Source organism: Anser brachyrhynchus, assembly GCF_964034855.1.
Source record: "Anser brachyrhynchus genome assembly, chromosome: 27".
Taxonomy (NCBI): Eukaryota; Metazoa; Chordata; class Aves; order Anseriformes; family Anatidae; genus Anser; species Anser brachyrhynchus.
Genome location: NC_137720.1, coordinates 798,393 through 822,143, shown reverse-complemented (window position 1 = coordinate 822,143; position 23,751 = coordinate 798,393). Strand labels below are relative to the sequence as shown.

The 23,751-nt window shown below is 57.6% G+C and overlaps 1 protein-coding gene across 4 annotated transcripts; it reads left to right on the top strand.

Moving 5' to 3' along the window:
* On the top strand, positions 1 to 17,890 carry TAFA3 (TAFA chemokine like family member 3). Of its 4 annotated transcripts, none has more exons than XR_013942427.1 (7): positions 19 to 183; positions 7,936 to 8,020; positions 8,203 to 8,318; positions 14,376 to 14,525; positions 15,535 to 15,659; positions 16,857 to 16,986; positions 17,245 to 17,890. XR_013942427.1 is itself a non-coding variant. In XM_080569437.1 (7 exons), exons 4-7 carry the CDS (start codon positions 8,204 to 8,206, stop codon positions 16,866 to 16,868), a joined length of 402 nt encoding a protein of 133 aa, XP_080425563.1. In that variant the 5' UTR covers positions 38 to 183; positions 7,697 to 7,800; positions 7,936 to 8,020; position 8,203; the 3' UTR covers positions 16,869 to 17,890. The 4 variants fall into 4 exon arrangements, 3 of the variants coding, with proteins under 3 accessions (XP_080425562.1, XP_080425563.1, XP_080425564.1); XM_080569437.1 differs by adding an exon at positions 7,697 to 7,800 and having other exon boundaries at positions 38 to 183; positions 16,857 to 17,890; XM_080569436.1 differs by having other exon boundaries at positions 1 to 183; positions 16,857 to 17,890.
* The last annotated feature ends 5,861 nt before the right edge of the window (positions 17,891 to 23,751 follow it).

Here is a 23,751-nt window from a genome sequence, read left to right as displayed (position 1 = left end):
CCCCGCCGCCCCCGCCGCGCCCAGCCCCGCCGCGCCGAGCCGAGCGGAGCCGAGCGCTGCCGCCGCCCGGCGATGCCAGCCGGCCCCCGGCCGAGCGGCCCCCGGAGCAGGCGCTGACGGCGGAGCGCACGGACGGCGGCCATGGGCAGCGGCGGCCCCGGCCCGCACGGACGGCACCGGCAGGTACGTGCGGCACGGCCCGGCCCGGCACGGCACGGCCCGGCCCGGTACGGTACGGTACGGTACGGTACGGCCCGGTACGGTACGGTACGGTACGGTACGGCCCGGCCCGAAAGTTGGGGGCGGGCTGCGAGGGCGCCGCGGGCCGGGGCCGAGCGGCAGCGCCGTCGGGGCCCCGCGCCCCTGCCCGCCGCGGCGGGGCCGGCGTGCCCGGAGCGGGGCGGCGGGGAGCGGGGCCGCCCCGTCGGGGCCGAGCGAGGGTCGTCAGCGGGGAGCCGGGCCGGGGAAGGCGGCGGGGCCGGGATCCTTCCCCCGGGGCTGGCCGCGAGGGGCTCGGGCTTCGGGCACCGACCGCGGAGCTCCGGAGGCAGCGGGGGCGTCCCGCGCAGCCCCGGCCGGCCGGGGGGGCTCGCCCCGAGCGGGGCCTGGGGCCGGCCCTGCTCCGTGTCCCGGCGGTGTGGTGGTTCTGCCCGGACCCGCAGAGCCGCTTGCAGTTTGGGGAGACAAAGTGCTGCTTGGGAGCTGAGGGGTAACAGCCGTGCTAAAATGCATCCTCATTCTGGAAGGGGAACATGAGACCAACCACCGCCTGCCTTTGGTGCAAGCTGCCCCTTGCAGCCAAAGCTTCAGGCAGGAGCGGATGGGATGCGGGCTTGGATCTTCCTCTGCTTTGTTCGTCTCTGGTACAATTCCTTTGGCAGGGGAGGATCTGCTTCTGGCTCCGTCCTGGCTCGTGGAGTGGCTCCGGGGGTGCAGGAGGGGAGCTCCTGGCACGGTTGGGGCTGCGAGGGCAGGCTCCATGGTCTGGGGGGGGGCACGAGTTGTACCAGCCCCGTCCTGGAGGCAGGCAGCAGCGGGTGCGTGCTGCGGCACTGGGCAGGGAGAAGGAGCACCGCTGGACCAGCCGTGCCCTGCTCGTGCCATCCCCATCAGCGCAGTGTGAGGCTGGGGGGCCGTCAGCCCCCTGGGACAGCCCGTGGCCGTGTGGGATGGCTGTGCCCTGGGACAGCCCACCGGTGCTGGGCACCCACACCCAGAGCCCGCACGGGTGAGAAGTGGAGTCTGCTGGGGAAAGTTGAGCTGTCAAGTGCTCTGCCTTCCCCCGCTGACAAGGCTGACTTGGCTGCTGCTGACCTTGGGCTTCAACACCCTGATACGTGGCCATGCTCTGCCAGAGAGAGGTTCCTGGCGCTGGATGAGTCTGAGGTTAGAGCTGTCAGCGGAGCTGACCTTCAGAGCGCCAGCAGCAGCAGGAGGATGGGACTCACTGAGCGAGGGGGCAGGAATCAGGCACATGCTTGGGCCGAATTAAAGTTAAAAACTCTCCTGCTCACCTTGGCTGGGAAGGAAATGCTGCAGATGCTGGAGGAATGAGGAAGGAGCTGGAAATCAGTCAGCACAGAGGAGAGGAGGAGAGAGCACGCCTGTGGGAATGAGTGCTTTGTGTTCGTGTCAGCTCCGCTGCTGCCTCCCCGCCGGGTTGGCGAGCACGCGCCTGGCGCTGCCCTCGTGGGCACAGCCCTGCCCGGCGCTGGGGCTGCGGGGCCGTGGGGACAGACCCTGCAAGCATACCCAGGGTAAGAGCTAAAGTGAAGTGTACGGAAGGGCTCAGCTCAGCCTGGAGCGCAAAGTGGGCACGCCAGCCCCCTCGCGCTTCCCCCAGCTCTGCAGCTGCAGCCTCAGTAGCTCTGACTTCCCACCCTGGCTTTTAATTAAGCATCATTAGTGCTGTAGAAGGAGTTAGGATATAGCCAGTCTGCTGGCTGGCACTGGTAACCCAAAGCTGTGGGTATGAAGGGTGCTGCCATTGTCAGGCTGTGTCCGGGGGTGGCAGCATCCTGCTTCCAGGGCCCCCGGCCGTGGTCAGGGCTTGCAGCTTGTCCCCAGGATGCTCAGCAGCAGAGCCTCGCGGAGGTCAGGGCCCGAACCTCACCGCCTGTGCAGGTCTTGTTTCCTCGCCTGCCTGGGATAGAGGATCATGCTGATTTTTCCAGCCTTGGGTGAGGAGAGTTTGGCCCTCTCTGCCAGACCTACCCTGCTGCTTCCCCCCCGTTCATTGCTGACAGCAGAACTGTGACGGAGCCTGTGCCATGCCTTCCCGGGGGACCGTGGAGGTGTCTCGTCGCTTGTCAGGATCTTTTGATGAGGTGTCAGCTTCTCTGGAGACTCTGCAGCATCTCCATGCTGCCGCGATTGCTGCTGTGCAGCCGGCAGAGCTGCGCTCCAGGCCAAGGGGAGGGCAGCGCCTGTGAGTACGGAGCAGGGGGGGCCGGGGGGCCCTGCCCTCCCCCTGGTACCAGGGGGCTCGGCTCGGCCACCGCTGTCCGAGGCTCGCTGGGCGGCGGTGCGGCACGGCGGGGATGCGCGGTGTCCCGCAGGGGGCTGGTGCCCGGACACCCGCGCCTGTGGCCTCTGCCTCCTGGCTGCCCAAAGCAGCGTGACCGCAGGCAGCGCTGCAAAGCGGGGCAGTCGCTGGAGGTGCGAGCACGTGGGCCGTGCGAGGCCGGCAGCGGCTGTGGGGTTTGCTCCTGGCTGCGCGCGGGTCGCTGCTCTCACCCGATGCCTGGTGTCTGTGATGCTGAGCGACAGGCACCGGTGATGCGCAGCGTGTGTGCCTTCCTGGCAGGACCCGTGCTGCGGGGGCTGAGGGAGCTCCTCAGCCCGCTCGGTGTAATTTCACTAGCAGGGCTTGCTTATCCTCGCTCTTTGTCCTGTTCAGAAAATGGCTCTGGGCTCATCGCTTCCCTTCAGTTTGCAGCTTTGCGCTCCTGGCTCCCACGCAGTGGGGGCATTTGCTGAGGTGGACTGACGATGCTTCAGGGAAGTTCCAAAATAAAATTGCCCCCACCAGCGGGCACTGTGACAGCTCCTGCAGCGCTCACAGAAAGGTTTCTGTGCCTGCTGGATTCTGCGGAGGTTTCCTCTCTGGCCGGGGTGTGGGGCTGCCCAGGGCTCTGTGGAAGCAAAGCACGCTCCTCTTCTGACGCCCAACAGAAACACCGAGGTTCCAAGGTGTGCTGAAACAGCAGGAGGACTAAAATAGCTTTAAAAATACTGGAAATCTGTAGGTGTGCGCAAAGGTTGGTGATGTTAGAGCTGCGGTGGGGAGTTCTTGTGTTAGTTGGCACAGAAAATGCCAGCCTCCCCCACCTTTTTGTTTCTTTTTTTGGGTGGAATTTTGCTAACTATAATTATCCAGCTCACACGGACCTTGGCAAATAAGGCTCCAGACTCCCAAAACTCAGAGCGTAATTTGGCGTGACAGAGAGTCCCTCATTAGCACCACGGGGCGCCGGGCTGCGCTCCAGCGGAGCTGCGGATGGAGCAGCCCTGGCTGCAGGTCACAGCTTTACGTGCCGCTTTAATGAAGAGGCAGAAGAAGTCTCCAGGTTCCACATCCTGTGACTTCTTAGAAATGCTAGCAGTGCTCCAGTGCCGAGATCCCCGTGGCTGCTCATGATTAACTGCTGCGTAGTTCACTGGCACTTCCTCCTACATAGCTCTGTGCTGTATTTAACAAACATGCTAAAAAATTAAAAGTGCTGTGTGAAGGGTTGCAGCGCGAGCCAGGCGGCAGCACTGTGGTGCTCGGGAGGGCTGGGGCTCTGCTCGGCCCTGAGAGCCGGTGTGTGCCCGCTCCCCCTGCCCGGGCAGGGGGGTTCCTGCTCCCCGCCTCGGTCTGCTCCGGCCACGTGTGCCTGGGGTGGAGGCGCCTGCACGAGGAGGGCCCGGTGCCCTCCGCAGCTCCCAGGCGTTTTGCTGGGCATCCTGGCCTCGCAGGGGCTGACGGCCTGACCGGGGCTGGCCCCGCAGCGTGGTGCCAGGGGGGCACGGGAGCAGTGTGCTCCAGGGGGCGGTGGCCCCGTGCCCACACGGGAGGGACACGGGCACACCTGGAGCCAAACTCGGCTCTGGCACGCTGGCTGTGACCGAGATTTATCTTCGAAGAGGCTCGGGCACCTTGCAGTTCCTTTGGGTCCCAGCTTGGACTGGATAGGTAGAAAACAGCTAACCAAAAATGTTAATGAAAAATATCACAAAATTCCAAACAAAATGGAACAGAGCAGAGAATACTGATATTTTCAATCAAAATTAAGTGCTTTGACATGCCAGAACACCACTCTTCATTTCAAAATGACATTCCAGGCTGAAAAATTTCAAGTCAGACCAAACATTTGTAGCTGCAGTCTCACGATGATGGAGGTTGATAACTGTCAAAATAGCAATTTCTGCAAAGCTGTGTTTTTCTAAGGGGAATTTGTGCGTGAGTGAGAGCATCGAGTGCCTGTGGCAGCGCGGGGCTGAGGAGCGGAGCCAGCTCCGATGGCCGCAGGGCTGAGTCCCTGCTGCTGGGGCACCCGGAGCCTCCGCGTGCCCGCGCTGCTCGCAGCGCCCGCGTGCTCCCCAGGCTGTGCCACCGCCAGCGCTGCGCCTGCCGCGGTGGCTTCCCCACGAAGTGCGGCGTGGATGGTGTGGGCTGCATTATTGATAACTCCCTGTTTTATTTATGCTCCCTGGCTATAGAACACAGCTCAGCCTTCTGAGCTAAATATAGTTCACACTGGAAGCGCATCCCTGTCCTGCGCAGGGCGGAGGCGAGCAGCGTGCTTGCGTTTTGGCTCGGCTGGGAGATCCGTGGAGGCCCCACACGCCCGTGGGATGGGAGCGTGCGGAGGTGCAGGACAGCACCGTGTCCCCGCTGCCCAGCCTTGCCACCAGAGCAGCTCCGAGGGCTGTTTGCTTTTTCATTGAGGAAATGGTGCAGGCTTGAAGCTGGTGTCAATATTTACAGGATGGGCTGTGACAACTCTGGAGGGACTATCACAGTGCAGAGCGCCGTGTGGAAATGCACGCTTTGAGGAAACCTCTTGCAGATCAGATTCAGCTGACAGCCCTGCCAGGGGTTGCCTAAACACGGCTTTACGCGAGGCAGTCGGCCCAGCCTTGTCACGACCGTTCACTCCCACCTCAAGGAAAGGGTTCTCGCCCTCGAAGTTCGTTCGCCCTACGGGCTCGCTCGGCCGGCGCAGCGTCTCGGGCCGGGCCCATTACCGGTCCCGCAGCCCCTCCGGCCCCTGCTTGCCACTGCCTGACCACCGCCGGCTCATCAGCAGCCACGTCTCTGGTAGCACCGTGCTGCCACTCGTTAGCATTCAGCACCTCTCCCGTGCTGCTCGGGGTGAGCTGCAAGCTGGGAATAGGGAGCCGTGAGATAAGGGGGAGCGGGCCCGGTGGGACGGGGCGCAGCAGCAGAGGGAAGCGCCTGGCAGTGGGGCACCCTGGGGGGGTTCGGTCAGGGCGTCCCTCCCGGCCCGACCGTGCAGCCCTCCGGGCACAGCCAGGTCCCGGCCGTGCCGCAGGTGGCTCCCAGCCCCTTCCCTGCCATCGCTCCAGGTGTGGGGTGCGGGTCCCCTTTTGCTTCCCTCGGCCCTGGGGCGGCCACAGCCTCGGCAGCAGTGGGGACGTGGTGCAGGAGCCTTGGGAAGTTCAGGCTCTGGCAGCACCCCAGGGCCCCTGGAGCTGGGCTGCGGGGCAGAAGGGCTCGTCATCACCCAGCAGGGCAGGGACGTGACCGGGTCGCCTGCAGAGCTGTGCCCTCCACGGTCTGTACATCGGTGTGCTTGCTGGCTATCCCGCAGCACTAATACGGAGAATTTTCTTGCCTTAAATTCTTTTCTAGCCCAAAATGTGTCTTTATCAAGATCACTCTTCTTCTGGGAGAACATCAACATTTTTTTGTGACACTTTCTGATTTTTTTTCCCAGCTAGGAAAATCAAAATGGAAAAATATCATTTTAAATCAGCATTTTGGAATGAAATATTTTTCATTTTGAAATGTCAGTTTAAAAGAGACCAATTCATTTTGAAATGCTTCAAACAAGAAATGCCCTTTACCACCTCAAATCACTTTGTTTTGATTAAAAATGTCAGTGTTTTCTGTTCTGGCACTTCATTATATGAGTATGTTTCACCATCCCAGCCTGGGCTGGAACAGACACCAATTTAGAAGATTGCTAGAAATTAAAGATTTCTTCTTCCAGCAGCCCCGGCTGCTCCTGATGCCCAGCAGGCTGCTGCGCTGCGAGTGGCGGGGCTGGGGCTGGGGCTGGGGCTGGGGCATGATCCCGATCCCGATCCCGATCCCAATCCCAATCCCGCAGGGCAGGTTCCCACCCGCATGGCGCCTGCATCGCTCCCAAGCCTCAGCGTTGTTACCGCTCATCTGTGCGGCCTCTCGTCAATAACTTACGATCTGGTACTGAAGCTTTATGCGGGACAGTTACTTGCCCAGGACCCTGCTAGATCTCAGCAGGCGATGAACGAGGCCGTGAAGTTGTCGTCACACCTGGCAGAGATTTTGCTGTCAGGGCTGTTCTCTCCTGTTGCTTCTTGCAGAGCCCCAGAGCTGTTTCCACCTTGGGGGCCACAGCTGATAAATGTTACAAAGAGCATATTTCAAGCAGTTAAAGTGAAACACTGAAGCTCTGGGGGGTTGGATTTTTCCTGAAGGGCTCCGGACGGCGTAAAACGTGGCTCCTTCCCAGCGGTCCCACGTGGCGTGGGAGGGAATGCCGGCTCTGCCACGCGGGTGTTGGCCGTGCACAGGTCGTGGTGCGAGTGCTGTGCTTTTCCCTTCCTTGACTGCAGAGCACTCAGGGCAGGGAGGTAGCCGCCCGCCAGCCAGAAGCAGGATGCTGCTGGTCCAGGCACAGCCTGGGGCCCGGGGAGCTGCTGTAAGGTCCCTGCTGGAGCCTGGGTCTCTGCTCCCCACCTACCTCATCCCGCTCACCCTCCGTGCCCCCCAGCACCACGGGCCAAGGCCAGTGGGCTCCTTTGCCAGCTCCAAGCTGTTTCCAGTGGCTGGTCACAGGGAGGGTTTGGGAGGCAGCTCCTGCACCCTGCGTGGTGCTTTGGGAGAGGGGCAGCCCTGTCAGGAGCCAGCATCTCGTCCCCTTGGCACGGCCGGTCACGCTGCACTGCTCCGTGAGCATCCCTGGCGGAGCTGCGCTGCTCCATCGCCGAGATAAGCAGGTGGGTACGAAGTGCCAGCCCTTGTTACGGGGGAGCAGGTGTGTTCGGAGATAACGGTGCGGCTTTGTGCCTGTGCGCTCTTACAAATTTTGTGAGTGCGCTGCGGGGAGGAGCGGCCCCAGAAGCCGGCGTTGCTGTGGGGTGCTGTGGCAGGGCTCCTGGCCCCGCGCCGTGCCTGCCTGGGCTGCTCGGCTCCGCAGCTCCCGTGTGGTGCTCGCCCCCTGAGCTGGAGGGTAGCTGGTGAGGGCACGAGGTCTGGTGGTTTGTCCGGCGGTCTGTCTGGTGGTTGGTTGGTCTGTCTGTCTGGTGGCAAGTGCCCAGCCCACGGGAACCAAAACTTGGGTGTCCCTGTAAGGGACCTCCCTGCTGGGAGGAGGAACGGTTCATGGTTGATTTACGCTGCCTCTTCCCACGTGCACTTAATGTGTATTTGGTATTTGTGATCAGCATTAATAACGTAACGAGCCGGATTTTGCTCTCTCAGCAGTAAAAATATGGAACAGCTCCTCTGAAGCAGGTGGAGTCACGCTGGTGTAAAACGGGGCTAGCAGCATCACGGGCTGAGCGACCGGGGATGTCCCGCTGCGGGTGGGGGGCTTGTGGGCACCTGCCCCGCTGCCCCCTGTGCCTCGTGCCCTCCCCGGTGCCCGGCTGCAGCCCCGCGGGGACCGGCACGGCCCAGCCGGCAGCGCACCCACGCGATGTTTCTCTCTCCCCTTTCAGATGCGCTGATGTCTGCCCCCTGCAAAGACCCCTTCTACCTGCGGCTGGCAGATGCACGGGTGTTAGCGTGAAGCCCCAGTAAGAGGTAAATATCGCTCATCTTTGCTACTGCCGACGTGGTTCTTGCTGTCCCGCAGCTGTGGCTGCTGCTGACGAAGCACGAGGGAGGCGGGCGCATCCCCGCCGCTCGTGGCCGTGCCCCTGCCACCCAGCCCCTCCGCAGCCCCTCGTCCTCTGCACGCCTCTCTCTCTTCTTGTTTTTGGTAGAATGAGTGAAAGAGACATACAAAGCTTGAGCAAATGGGTTTTAGTGCTCACTCTCTGCCTTACCACGCTATGGGGAAGACTGACACTGGCCTCCACCCACCACAGAAGCCATTCAGGTAGGGGAAGCAACGTCCGTCCACGCGCGACGCGCTTCTGCGACGCTGTCCCAGGGCCCCCGGTGGGTGCCATGTGGGGCCTGTGGGGGTGATGTGGCCCCATGCAGCCCGTACCGGGGTGGGAGGGCGAGGTCCCCAGTCACGGTGCCTCCCGTATGGCTGTGCCACTGCATACCGGGCTCCCAGGGCTCTGCGCATGCGGGGAGCTCCTGGCCCCGCTACCTGTGAGCTGGAGCCGGGCCCTGTAAGCATCTGACGTGGGTTATTTAAAAGCTGCTGTTCGGAGAGCCCAGCTGCTCTGTGGAGCTGGAAAGCAAAGCTCTTCGTGTCCGTATTTCCAGGTTATTACCTTATTAGATGGCATTCAAGGGTTAATTTGAAAATAGTTGTGCTATTGCCTGACCCCACACCTAACCCTGTCCTATTTCTGTCGTTTTTCCCTGACAGTTAAAGCACTTCTAATCCTATAATCCCCATCCTCATTGCTTAAAACCAAAACATATCTTCCAGAGTGACTCCATCAACCAGCTAGTCAGCAGTTACCTGCTTTGCCCTCGTCCTAACCGCAGGTGCATGAAAAGATAAAATTCCTCAGTCATCTCTGGAATTACTTCTTGGCCTCAGCTCAGGACTCCCCAGGTGCTGGCAGGTGACCTGCAGGACCCAGGTGGGATCCTGCCTGGCCCGAAGTGAAGCCGTTACCAAAAACGCTGCCGTGGGGCATCGCCCCGTGGGGTGTTTGCATCGGAGCGACTCCGGAGCCGAGGGGTGCGCTGTGGCGGGCAGGTCTGTGGGGTGTGCAAGTGTCTGCTCCATGGGATGATGCCGGACAGGTGCCCAGGAGCGCTGCTCCGGCCGGCTCCCACTGCCTGTCCCAGCTGGCGCAGGCTCTACGGGTGCTGTGCTCCCTTCCAGGAGAGCGTAAGCCTGGGCACAAGGACTCAGCCCCGGGCTCCTGAGCTGGTCCCAATGCCCAGCCCCGCTTCCCCGCAGCCAGGAGCGGTTTGGAGGGACAGGTGCTTCCTGGGGGAAGAGTCAGGCCTGGAATTAATAAAGCTGCGACTCACCGAGGTTTAAAAGTGCAAATGCCCAAGTGTATTTGTGGGGTGTGAATTATGTATAAATCTCTCTCCATGTGTGAGGAGACGACGCTTATGTATTCATGTGTTCGCAGGCAGAGGGCTGGGGATTTTTCACTCGCAAAGACTTATCCACAGCGGACCAAATCTTGTTCTTCTTATTCAAGCAAATTCTAACCCACAGCAAAGAGGGCATAATAGGAGCAAATACTTAAAAGTTTGACCTCACTCTGTGTCTATGTATTAGCAAGGTTTCTGCCTGTACATCCTGCATTTCTGGTTACTGAAGGAATTTTGCATGCTTGCACTGACTGCTTCTTGCTTTCCTGGGCTGAATTTCTATGTTTGAAGCAGGAATTTTTAGTCTGCTTGTTGTGGTTCATGGGATTCATTTCCCTCTTGTCTGTCCTGTGCTTTTTCTTCATTTAGGACAGTTTTTCAGTAAAGGTCACGTTGGGAGTGCACTTCTATGAGGTTGCATTCTTAGTTGCAATGACATTTTTCTCCTGGAAAGCCCCTATTGCGTTTCTGCACATGGAGTGGCGGTGTGAGATGGGATGGCTGCACCCCTGCACCCCGCAAACCCCAGAGTCAGAGGTGCTGATGAATTGCACGCACAGAAGGATAGACACATCCAGTGCTTTTGGCCATGTATAGTATCGTGTTTACTCACAGGTGTGGCACCTGAAAACAAAAAATTGCAGAAGAAAATATGCAATTGCGAAAATATAGCCACATCTCAGAGCCTTCAAGTACATGAATTTCTCGAAAGGAGAGAATGCGTGCAGATCTTCTTTGTTAGCCTTTCGGGAAAGCAATGCATTTTAAGCATCTGGCTTTGGAAATAAGGTCTGATCACTTATGTTCACCTCACACGTGGAGAATGCTAATGTGTGCTAATGTGTCAGAGCAGAGCAGTGTGTCCCGGTGTATTTGGTTGCATTTAAATAGCCACATGAACCCTGTGCAGAGACTAAGTCATTTAGAAATGGAAAAGGAGACTCCTCAGTGAAGAATGATTCACCAGCAATTTAATCCCACATAAAACTTGGTGAGCTTTATGTGACGAGCAAGCCTTGCTTGTCTACACACAGCTCCCACAAAGGTGGCCCCAGCATCTTCAGATAAGCCCCTTAATGCTGATAATCAAAGTGCCATTTTTGCCTTCCTTTGCATTCATCACTTGACACAGGGCAGAAGTAAAGACCTGGTCAGCTGGGACTAGCTTTCAGGAAATGAGGTTCTCTGAGTGAAAGGAGAGCACTGATTTCTGATATCTTTAGAGATTTACTGGCCGGCGTGTCGCTGCTTTGAGCGAGGACAGCAGCTAAGTGGCTTTTATTTGTGAGGTGCTTCTGCAAGCTTCCCTCTTGTGTGGGGAGACGTTGGTTTCCCCCTCATGCACAGCCTTTAAATCAAGCTGGGATGTTTTCCTATGCCATCTTCTCTAGAAGCTGCAGCTGGTGCCCCTGCTGTGGAGGGAGACGCTGCGCGGTGGTGGCTGTGTCCTCCAGCTGCAGTGTGCCCGTGCGAGTTTATTTCTCGTGTGTGAGCACAATTCCAGCTGTTCTCCACGCAGCCCGTGCATCTGTTTTTCTGTTTGCAGATTTGGATAAGCAGTTCATGGGTGTGCGTGCACTTGCACGTGCCACAGAGGGGAGTGGAGTATGATCTGAAGTTTTGATATGAAGAGGTAGTAAAAAAAAAATCTCAGCTGACGTGCAGTGATAATGAGCAATAAAAACAGGCCTGCTTCTCTCCAAAAGCCTTTTAAATAATGCATGTATCTAAGGCAGTAGTGATTTTTAAGACTTTAATTATTTAGGGAATATTAGCGGTGGGGTTGTTGCCATGCAGGGCTGTCTATGGGCACTCGGCCCCAGGCTGCGCCATCCGTGCACCGAGGGCACTGGGACCCCGCTGCCCTCCCGGCCCCTGCCTGGTGCCCCCGTGCCTCGCAGCCCTCCCGAGGGTGTGCAGGGGTTTAATGGCATTGCTCTGCCCTTCTGGACGCTGAGGGTTTGGGCTCTGCCCAGCACTTACACTGCACTTGACTTCATTTTGCAACTTCCCACCAGCGAGCAGATATTTTACACCGAACGTGTGGAGCAGTGCCCGCAGCTCCCTGAGACAAAGTGTGTCGTTCCAGGTTGTGCCATAAAAAAACATGTTCTGCTGCTCACTTAAAGGTCAGCCAGAGTAGGACAGCATTTTTATTTTATTTTTACATGCAGGACTCAAAACCCTTGTGCTTTTACAATGCCTTTACGGTTCTGTGAGATAAGAGATTCTTAAAGGGTTCCAGCGGGGGAGTAGCAGTTAAATGGGAGGGAGAAGCGTGCCAGCAGCTCTGGAGCTTGTCCCAGGCTCTCTGGGGTTTCCTGCACTTGGTGTTAAACACACCATTGGGCCTGCATTTTTCAGCCCTATCTGCTCCAAAGTTCCCTGCTGCTCGGCAAGAGAAACCCTGCAGGGAGCCCTGGGGCAGCAGTCGCTGTCCCCGTGCCCATGCTCAAACTCTCAGCAATTCCTTCCCACGCCGGGAGCCGCTCGGTGGCTGGGCAGCCCCTGGCCCTGCCCGCCTCTCCTGCCAGGGTGCGCCTGATGCTGGGGTCTGCCCGCATCTTGCAGCCCCCACAAACCTCAGCCTGCTCGGCGAGGGGTCCCCAGCACCGGCCCTCGGCGCCTGCGGGCACGGCGCAGGAGGGCAGTGAGCCCTTGTAGCCCTTGTGGAGCTCAGGGAGCTGAGACGTGTCACGGTGCTGGGGGGCTCTGGCCCCACTCCCCTGGGACGTCCCCCAGCTGCCCCGGGAGCGATCTCACCTGAGAGCATCTCCTGTCTGCCTGGGGTTTTGCCTTCCCCAGCCCGCATGCCAGGGCTGGAGGCACGGGTGTTACAGGGGTGTTACAGTGAGGGGGGCGATGGAGACGGCCGTGTCCGTCTGTCTGGGGGGAGCTCGGTGTCTGTGGGCTCCCAGCCGGCTCCTGCCGTGTGGGGTGGGCTGCGGGTCTCGTGCTGCATCCAGCCAGCCACGGTGCTGCCAAGGAGAGGCTGGCTTCCCTTTATCTCCCCGCTGCACCTTTTTGAGGAAATTAAAAGGGTTTTGGCTTGTTAGTGAACTCCTATTGAATGGCTGTAATGAGCGATTTCTCAGTTCTGCCCAGCTCTCCCTCTGCTGAGCCTTTTTAAATTAGCTGAAAACAAGAGGCTGTGAGCGGTGCAGGAGGGGCAGAGGGGTCGGGGACAAGCTATGGTAACGAAGCTCTGCAGGGACGGAGGCTTCAAAAAAAGTCAAACCTCCAAGCACGTGTGAGGACCCAAGTTGGAGGGTAAGAAATGCTGTGTTTGGGCCGGGGGACGTGGGTTGTGGTGCGCGGGGCAGTGAGTGACTGCGAGGGGCTGCCCAGGGCGTGGAGGGAGTGTGGGTTCACAGGCAGCCAAACCCAGGCACCTCTGCACATTCCTCAGCACCTGGAAAATCCCATTCACCATAAAAACAAAGCAAAGCGTGGTCACGTTTATTCTGTAATGAGTTGCTTTCCTTTTCACTTTCAGCAAAGTCTATCATTTCTGCATACAGAGAGTGGAAATCGTCATTAAAACTGAATTATGATGGCATTTAAAAGGGAGGATAAAATGTATGGCCAGAGATGCTATTGCAGAATACTTCCAGGATAGGTAATTGTGTAATTATTATGGGCAGAAATGAAAGTGATGGTTCATTAAAAGAAAATGACCATGAAATAACAATAAATAAAGGCGAATAATTGCACAGTCTGCCTTGCCCGTGTGCCGGTGGGCGCAGGGCGTGTGGGTGTGCAGATTCTGGCCATGGGCTCTGCGGCACGGCCGGGCCCGGCCAGTGCCCATAGTGGCTGCACATGGGTTGTGTTTGCAGCGGGAGGCAAGATCTGCAAGCAGAGGGGCTTCCCCGCAGCCCCCTGTCCTGTCGGGGGCTCCCTGGGGCTCCTGCCTGTGCCCTGGGAGGCGGCAGGGGACGAGCTCCTGTCCCCGAGCCGAGGGCAGACGGCAGGCAGCCAGGACGGGTGATGTGACCCGTGCTTGGGGACAGCACGCTGCAGGAACGCGGCTTCCTTCTCCCCCTTGCCGCCTGGCAGCTGCCTGCTGCATAAATAACAGCCTGCTCTGTAGCACGGGGGTGTCTGGGCGCGTAGCTCTGAGCCCGCTCCTCCGGTGCTCATTAAACAGGTCCTGCAGCGATCACTCCTGCTCAGGTCATGGGAATAAAGCCTATCTAGCCCTGTTTGGCTAATTTGTATTGTGCTTGTGTGGGCCATTACCCTGCGAAATTCATTGATTTGCGATGCTAACTAGCTTCTAAACCCAGATCCCAGAGGTGATAAGCCAGCACATTAGTTTTCTTTCTTCCTTAATATTTTAATGGCACTGGGAGGGGGGAGCAGCAGAATAGCCCGGATTTCTGATGAACAGCGTGACATTTCTGTGTCGCTGCGGGCTGGAAGCACAGACCTGGCTCTCCCTCCTCCATCCCAAGGGTGGTGCATGACAGCAAGGCAAGGCGTCGCGTTCAGCTGCGGCGTTAGGGGTCTGGGGGTGGTGTTCCTCTGCTGGAACCCAAGGCGACACGACGCGCCATCCCCTGTTGTAGCAAAGCCTGCAGCTCGTTATCAGCCCTAGTTAACTAATGTGCTTGTTTGTTTCAATAAGGCTCTTGGCTTGGCCGTGGCAAAGGGCTGTCAATTCTGCTTGGTAGGATGGGAGTGGGAGCCGTAGGACTGGGAGCTCAGACACAGGGGTCTGGAGCAGAACCAGCACTTCCCCTTAGGGGTGGGCTGGGGAGCCGTGGCACCAACCCATGCCTGCGGCAGCCCCGGGGAGCCCCCCGGGGGCCAGGGCAGCCCTGCCCGTGGCTGGGCTCTGCCATCCCTCGGTCATGGCACGTGTCGGGGGACCGGGGCCGTATCCCCGCGTGATGTGGCTGTTTCTCCCGTGCAGTGCACATCGAGCCCGGCACCTGCGAGGTCATCGCGGCTCACAGGTGCTGCAATAAGAACAAGATCGAGGAGCGCTCCCAGACAGTGAAGTGCTCCTGCTTCCCAGGGCAGGTGGCGGGGACGACGCGGGCGGCCCCATCCTGCGTGGACGGTGAGTACCGCGGCTGGCAGCCCCAGTGGTACCTTCCCTGGTGGCGGGGGGCTTTTCCTTGCTTGAACCTGCCCCGGGACCAACTCGGTCCCGCCAGCTGCTGCAGTGAAGCAGAGGGCACAGGGAGGTGTTTTGGGGGACCCTCCACTTGCCCAGCTAGTCTCTGCCTGCTCAAGCTCCCCGGCATGCTGCAGCACCAGGACTGGGTGCCACGGCACTGGTCCCTGCGTGCCCACGTGCCTGCAGCTGGAGGCACGGACGTGCCTCTAGCAACACAGCACCGTCACCAGGGAAGAGCACCCAGCAAAACTCAGGCCATTTCTATTTTATCAAATGGCATCATGTGCCGTCACTGTGTAGCCACCGGGAGCAGCTGGGAGCCTCTGCCAATGCTGTATTGATTCACTCAATTGCCTGTATCCTGCGAGCGCAGTTCTCCACAGCACCGAGAAAGGCCTGGATTAATTGTCAGGGAAGGCTTTCGTTGTCCCATATAGTTTTCATGTGTTGCCTTTCCTAAAGATAGGGAAGCCCCTTCTCCTTACCCTCACTAGGCATACATGACAAGAGTCTTACGAAGCTGAGCAGTAATAGGCAGTCACTTTGCATTAGTGGTGGAGCCCGGAGCAAGTCAGGGAACAAAGCTGCTTCCCCTGCTCGTTTGGGAACGAGGACAGGGCTGATGTTTTGCCTTTTACTGGGGACAGTGATAGGCAATGCAGTGCTTCGAAGGCAGCTGTGTTAAATGCAGCCCTGGAGCCAGCAGCCCCCATTAGGAGGGGCAGAGCCGTGCAGAGCCAACCCAGTGGCACAGGTCCCGGCTCTGCAGAGCCAGGACCCCAAGGCATTTTGAGCAGGTGGATGCAGCTCCTGCAAGGCCCGACCCACACAGGAGCCTGGACCTGCTGGCTGTACTGTGTGGGGACGTGCGTCCCCCTTGGCGCCCCCAAACCATCCCCCCATGCTGTGAGCCCAAACCAGGCCGCGCTGACGGCCCCTCTCGTGCCAGCCTCCATCGTGCTGCAGAAGTGGTGGTGCCAGATGGAGCCCTGCCTTGACGGGGAGGAGTGCAAGGTCCTGCCCGACCTCTCAGGCTGGAGCTGCAGCAGCGGCAACAAAGTGAAGACAACCAAGGTACGTCCGAGCCGCAGGGGCAGCCCCGTGGCCTTCTCCTAAAACACCCGGGGAAGCGTCCCTGGACTTGGTGGGGGGACAGGGCTGCGCTTCTCCTGGGTGTATGCCACTCGTCTGCGCGCACCGAGCCCCACGGAGGGGCAGGGTGAGCTCACCCATAGCAGCGACCCCGCGTCGGTCCTGTCGCTTTGCCCATCCAAAACCCCACGGGTGCATGGCTCAGCCCCAGAGGCCGTGCTGGGGCTCCTGGCCCCGAGCCCCAGGCTGCCAGCCCCTGGGGCAGCAGGCTGCTCCGCGCGGCCCCGCATCCGCCTGCGCGCCCTGTCTGAGGCAGTCATCTGTGACAGGGAGCTACATGATTATTATTTTCATGGCTTGCTGAATGCCCCAAAGAACAAGGTATAATTAAAATTTTATCAAACTCATTAGTAATTACATACATGTCATGGTTAATCAGTTGCATAATTTTGTAATCATTGTTCATATAGTCGAGAGTAATTATTCCTTATGCTTTAGCTTTTCTCACCCCACATCCCCTGCCGTAAAATTATCGTATTAAAAAAGTGATGTGGGAGGTTTTTTCATTATTGCTATTATTTTGGAGCACAAAAAGCACTTTCCTGCTCAAGTGTTTTTGTGTATGTCTGAGAAGGTTGCTCTGGCCTGGGCACCCTTGACTGACCAGTAATTGCAGCGTGACTTTTAGTTCTTTGTCTTTTCCCCTTCTTTGTATTATTTATTTGTTTTTCTCAGCTGCTAACTGAGCCTGAAGCCTCCCTGTGCAGACAGACCCCAAAGTGGGAGCTGTCACCAGAGCAAGGGGTTCACAAATAATTCATGTGCTGAACTTTGGAACAACCACCCTGTCAAATGCAAAGAGCGAATCACATTTGCACCTGCTGAGGCGGCTCACGTAATTCTTGCATCGAGCATCAGCCGGTGCGTTAGGTCAACTGCCCACTTCCGACAAGTTGACCATTTCCATTAGCAAAGACGACACCGAAAAAACAGTTCTTCAGGAAAACTGTTTCAAACAAGAAAAGAGAGGGGCACATTTCCCCTGTGGGTAATCTGCTGCTGGGGGAGGTGGGACGTGGCCTCTGGAGACCCCGTCACAGACCTTGCTCTTGGTATCACAGAGGTGCCACAAGGCAGCCGGGGGCTGGCACCAGCCCGACATGTCCCCTCTGCCCGCAGGTCACCCGATAGCACCCCCGTGGGGGTCCCTGCTACATTGCCCGTGCCGTGCCCGTGCTGTCCCGGAGCCAGGTGCGGCGTGCTGTGGTGCTCCCGTCCTGCATCCCGCGCCGCCGTCGGACCATGCCAGGTACGGGTTCGGAGCAACTGCTGCCACCCAGCTTCCCGTCAGGCTGCAAGAATGGGGCCCGAAGGCAGCTGCAAGACTCCTGCTGCTCCACGGTCCCCTTCTCCCCCATGGACGTGCTCACCGACCAAGGAACGGGCTCATTCTCCCGTCCTCTTAAATAAAATGCTCCATAAGAGCTGTTGATGGTTACAGAGACAGACAATGGTCCCCCAAACCAGGCTTTAATCTCAGCTAAAATAGCAAAAATCATTGCTGCAGGAGTCGCCGTTACCCCATCTCCAGGATCCCGAATCAGGGTCAGCACCAGGAGCTCAGAAGCTGGTGGCGGCGCGGAGTTGTCCCGGCGCGGCGCTGGGAGCGCGGTGCTGGCCCTGCAGCGGCTGCAGCCCCGGCGTGGCGGCGTGGCTGGTGCCGTCCGACACCTCCGGCACCGGAGATGGTAAAAATGTTTCCGTGGAGCATGCTGCTGGTTTTTCCTTCCTCTGTAATTGCATTAATCAGGCTGCAAGTTTAATATCTGTTCCCCCAGTGCGCGTCCCAGGCACCAAATTACTGCTCATGTCCGCAATCAATCCCAGAACAAAGGGAGGGGGAACCCCTCTCCCGTCTGCGGGGCCTGTCACGCCAGCCGCAGCGCAGAGAGCTGTGCAGAGACCAGCCCAAGCCAGGCGTCATTGCGTTGATCCAGCACGATGACACGTGCACCCTGCCCTGGCCGTGAGCTCGAGGCCTCCAGGACACGCCGTGTCCCCAGCCCTGCAGCTGGGGGGCACCGGGGGTCCCGTGGTGCTGCTGCCGGGCTCGCCACGGGGGCGTTTCTGTAACGGGGCACGCAATACCTGCTGCAGATGCGATGTAAATACCAGACTGTGGAAATATTAAATTCATTTTAATCTCCGCAAAAGATCTTTTCATTCCAAGGCAGAGGGGGCTGCAGGAGCACTTTTCTCACCGCCCACAAGAAAGGCGGGGGGGTCAGGGGGGTCTCTGTCCTCGCCTCGCCATTCTCCCTGGTGCCAGCTCTGAGCCCAGCCGGTGCTGCCTGGGGTCCGCACAGCGCCGCTTCGAGCCGCAGCCCCTTCTGCTCAGCACGGGTGGCATCGCTGGGGGCATCCTGATCCTTGTGGGGATGGGGGGCCCTGCTCTTGTCCCCTGGCTGCCCCATACCCATCCTGCAGCGGGGTCCATGCAGAGCCACTGTGCCTTCCCCTTGGGATCTGCCTGTTAGAGCTCCCCTTTAATGAGGAACTGCTCACAGTTTTCTGTTATTATTATTGACTGGTTCTGCCGTTCTGTAAGCAGAGCGCTGGTCCAGTGACATGTGGGGAGACGCATTTGGTGTGAGGCGAGGTGACTGTTGAGGTGCTGCTGAGCTCCCTGCCCTTTGCTCGCCCCTTGCCTCCCGTGTGTTCTCGTTTTGCTCTGACGAGTGCTGGTTTTCCAGCTGGGGGGTCTGGGGTGGCTGCCGGGCCCTGCGGGGCTCCCCGTGTTACGCCAGGGTCAGCAGAGGTTAGTGCGAGCGTTTTGTGTGATGGACGCGGTGCTTTGAGGCTGAGAAACACAGCGCTGTTAGCTGCTCAGACGCTTAGAAATTATTTTTATTGTCATCAGACCAGAGACGTTTATGCACCAGTTTCCCTGCGCATCAAATTGCTTTGCTGGGCTTTTCAGTCCTTTGTGTTTTTAAAGTACGCAGGATTTAGGCTTTCTTTCAATTCCTTCAATGAGAGGCTAAGAAGGAAGAATGTGTTTTGAATGAGAGTAGAGATTTTAATTCTGTGGAGGCCGATTTGTAAGTCAAAGGTAAGGGAAAGATCCCTCGGGTCTGTTGTTTATATTTGTGTTGTCCAGCACAGGTTTCCTTACAGGATAAATTCATGTCGCATTTGCCCCATTGCCTTGGATTTGCAAGGGGGACCACAAAAGACAGAAGCTGCAGGGAGCGGTGCCTTTGCAGGTCCCCGGCTGGTTTGGGGCTGGTCACAGCTCGCACTGGGATGCCTGGGGCTGGGGGCTCACCCCTAACCCCCCCTGTGCGCCGTGGGGCGCGGAGCGGGGCTGCGGCTGGTCCCCGAGGCACCGCATCCTCCTGGAGCCACCTGGCTCCTGCAGCCCCGGCTAGTCTCATTACTCATGCAACTGCCTAATTCTCTGGCTCAATAAAACCTTTTGGCTGTGACTTACGCTCTCTAATTGCACGTTGCATTAAGGAGGCATACTCTTTCATTTAGCCGATCCGCAGCGGAACAGTTTGGGCTGTGCGCAGCGGGCTGCTTCTCGTCCCGATTTCGCTGGTGTTGCCGCAGGGATGAGTTCTCCTGTGCCTCTCTGTTTCAGCACGCCAGGATCTGACCAGAGCCGACCCCTCCGCTCCCGCTCCGGTGTCACAGCCACGACGTGCTGCCAGCACCACGAGAACGCTTGTTCTGTTAAAAGCCCCGCGCGATTCCTCTGTTACCAGCAAAGGGCTCGCGTGTTTTGTCAACAGCTTCTGCTGATGTTCGTGGCGCTGGCTGGAGTGGGCTGAGGGGCAGCAGGACGCTGCTGGCGTGCAGGCGAGCGCTGCGGGAGCAGGACATGGCAGCTCCTGGAGGAGGGACACGCAGCACAGCCTCCGTCCCTGCGGAAACAGGGCTGAGGGGACGCAGGAACAACGCCGGCACAACGCCGGCAGCTTTGCGTGTCCCTAGCTGCAGAGCCACACCTGGGACATCTCGTCTGTTAAAAACAGCAAAGGGAGGGTGGAAAAAAGAAGCAAATTCAGAATAACCAGGAAGAGATCCCTCAGCACTGGGGGTGTGTGAAAAAGCAGCTCTGCAGCCCCTGCCCCTGCCTGGTGTCCTGGGCAGCCGACACCATGGGGGGGACAGGGAGCAGCTCGTTTGTGTCCCTCTGTGCTTTCAGGCTCGATCCAGCTGGCTGGAAAATGGCATTTCATCACTGTCCTCAGGTTCTGTGGGTGCGGAGGGGCTTCTTTTGTCTGCTCCTCACTCTGCCCTTTGCAGCTGCTAATGGAGCTGGAAGTTTTAATTGATTCTCCTCCTCGGGTCAGGCACTGACTTCACTGTCTGCACAAGCATGGAGCGTGCCCTCAGGTCTGCTCCCAATGTTTCCCTGGCATTATTATTCCTTGCTGCAGTTACTGCTGCCAAGGCTTTTAGGACTAGTCTGTGTGCGAGTGAATTCTGGTCAGGGACATTTAAGCAGAGAGATGCCAGAAGTGCGTGAATGTGGAGCAGGCCTGGAAGGCAGCAGCAGGCGGAGGCTCATTGAGGCCATGGAGCTCGTTAGACCCTGTGCAAAGCCCCATTGAGCGCGGGTCCTGCAGCCCTGCCGGTGCTGGCATGCATCACGGCTGCAGTGTGCATGAGCTGCAAAGGGTGCGCCAATCGTGCTGCCCTCCAAGCAGCTCTCCATTGAATTGGCTCAATTTTGGAGGCAGATCTTCAACCACAAATGAGCTGCACCTGGAAATGCCCACATGCCTGTCTCCAGCCAGACCCGCAGCTGTTCCCTATTAGTTCAAACGATCACTGGGCTCTAGGGCCGGCGAGTGCTGGTTTAATACCTGCTTCCCTCCAATATTGAATGCAGCCCATGTGAGGGAAAGAAAAATGTCTGTTCTGGCCAGCAGAGGCTAATGAGCTCATAGCGATCCTAAAACGAAGAGCATTAAGGTCTCCAGGACTCGCTTTGCTGAGCACGTCCCGCACCCCATCCCCGCTGCCCTGGGGTGGTGTCCCTGTCCCCCCTCCGCGGGTCAGGCTGGATTTGTACAGTCCCCACCTGGAGGCCGCCCCCTGCCCAAAGCCACATCTGCCAAATGCGCCGTGAAAGGCTGTTATTTATAATAACAAACACAACTTCCCTCCATCAACTGCTGGGAGCGTCCCTGCTTGGCTAAGCATAATTGTAGTGGCCCGTAACAGTAAGGATCCACTCTACAGAAGCACCGAGCTTGACACCTACATTGATATAGAAACATTTTATTGTCCACGTAATAGCCACCCGTAGCACTTATTTTTCACTTACTGCAATACATGGTTTAGGGAATAAATAGCCCCTTGGTGTCTCTGCTGAGTGCTGACCTTGCCTGTTGTATACCACTGTCAAAGCAAAGTATACAAATACTGAAAATTGCCGGCTCCCCTCCTGACAGGTGGACGCTTCCCAGAGGGAGCTGCAGAGGCTGTTCCGTCCCCCTGCTCTCAGGGAGGGTCCCAGGAGCAGCGGCGCAGCCGAGCCCCTGCTGAGCATGGCCTTACCACACAGCACATGAGCCACCCGGGGAGTTTGAGCTGCCGAGGTCTGTAAGTCGCCAGAGGGGCCGTTAGTCGCTGGAACCCATCTCAGTTAAGGTGCTTTCAATATCATCTCCCTGGGTATTATAATTATGCCCCATTCAATTAGTCTTCAGGGAAAAAAAAAAAAAAACCCTTTGTATTAAGGTTTGGCAGAGAATTATTAGAGGGTGAATTAAAAGACTAGGATTCCGTTTTACTTCACAATAATAAAGGCATAATGTATAAAATACCAAAAATTACAAGCTGATTAAATTTAGAGCTGTGCTAGGTGGTGAAATGAAAGGTAAAATGAGACCCTTAGAGCAGCTACGACATGCAGTACGAGGGGGTGTATTATCTGAGAAATAAGATGGAAACATAATTAACCATCCAGCATTACCCTGAGAGACGGAAAATTGAAATGGGAGAAAAAATTAGGTGAAATTGCAGAGCAGGCTCATTTATTTCTGCTTTATAAATCAGTGCTACCTGTCAGCAGCAGCGCGGGGCTGCTCGGAGCAGGAGCTGTCCGAGGGATGCTGCGGCTGGGAGCTCGTGGTGGGGAGCTCGCCCCACCCGGCGTGGCGCAGCCGGGGAGCTGCTGCCTCCGCGGCACGACTGCCCCGGTGCCTCTCCCTCCTGCAGCCCCTGGTGAGTGACGGCTGAGGCTGCTCTGTGCTGGGCTGGGGCCTGTCCCCTTCCCCAAATCGGTTTGCTTTCCCCGAAGTTTTGCTGCTGCCGCTCTTGCCACCCTTGTTACTCCTGCCAGCATCGCTCCCTCCGTCACCTCGCCAAAGACTTGCCTTCGGTGGCCTCTTGCAATGATGAGTTCAACAGCCCAGTTTAGGGCTGGAGGAACATTTTCTTTTACTGCCTTTAAATTTCTTCCTTTCAGACTTAATTGGATCTCTTTTCCTTGTAGCAGGGAGAGAGAAGTAACCTCTGCCACCTCCATCCCACTGCTGCCATTCAGCTTGCTCCTGTCTGGCCATTTGGTTTATTGCTGCTTTTACAATGGATTCAAACAAGGACAAGAAAAAGTTTTGTCTTTTCCGGAAGCCACGAGATTTTTGCTAGAATCACCCCAGCTACAGAAAAGATTCACCATGCAGCTCCAGTGCCACAGTTAGGAATGTAGAAAACCAGCCGGCGTATCAGACCCAGAGCAGTGCGCCTCGTCCTGCTTCCAGGGGAAGGGACACGCAGCGGCTTCAGCACTGGTGCGTGTTTGCACGTGTACCTGAGGCTTAACATTCTGAAGTTTGCTAGCATCTCTTGCTAAGAAACTGGGTACATTTTTCCCTCTGTCATGCCCAGGAGCAGGCGCAGCCCTGTCGGAGCGAGGCCGTGCCCGTGCCCCTGCCCGGGGTGAGAGGCAGAGGCAGCCCCGGCCCTGCTCCCGGCGCGGCCCCGCTGCGGGCACCCTCCTGTCGCTGCGCACATGCTGCGACTTAGTAAAAGTGCAACTGCCCAGTGTTTGCTCTGGTTAATAAACTGTGATGGCGTTGTTTGAAGCATTAGATGGCTCTGCCAAAAATGCAGCCTCATGTTTTATTAAAATGTGCATTTGTGGGGATGTTCTTAAGGGAGTGAATAAAATATTAATTTGGATGTTACGGTGTAATAAAAGCGGAGCCAGGGCACAGCCCACGCTGCCGGAACAGACCCTCTCCAGCTTTGGTTTGCCCAGCACATTTGGAAGTGCTGGCAGCTCTGCCACCCCAGGCCAAAGGCATGCAGGGCTGGGGAGGGCTGCATGGGCCCCAGCTCGCTCTGGGCAGACTATTTACTGACGGGATCAGGGATTAAAGTATATTTTCATTTCTATAAAGTGATTTCTAACCTTGTTTTCCTGCTGGGAAGGCTGCAGTGGCTGGAGCAGAAATGGCACCGTCGGCTTGTGCAAAGCAGCAAGGGAGATTGCAATTTAATTTGAGCATTTCCCAGCTTGTTGTTAATCTCCCGATTTACTGCTGGTATTTGATTTCTGTAGCATTACTTCATGATAAAGGGATTAGCCAGGACCATAGGTCTGGTCTTTGATGCTCATCTGCTGGGGATTACTGAGAAATTTTGTAGTTAGTTAATGGGTCAAATAAGTAAAAAATGAAAATATGTGTATAATTTTATTGACATTTGCAGGAACACATTAAATCCGTGATCTAGCACTTGCTCTCCTGGCCCATTTGGCATCCCCTGCCCCTATCTCTTGGGGTCCTGATCCTTTACCTCCAGGTCCGGAGCCCCAGAGCCGTAAAGCAAGAGCTGCTCTGCGGAAAGCATCCCCTGCACTGCCTGGCTGCTGCTCTGGCACGCTCCTGCCTGCAGGGCCAGAGCCACTGAAGGATGCTCCTGGGAGAAGTGATCTTTGCCAAGGCTCTCCTTTCTTCAACAGAAGGGTTTTTCCAGTTTTAATCCAGGCCAGCAGCAAGAGGCTGCTGCCAGCCCTGTCCTGCCTGGCCGCGATGCCCCAGCCCATGCA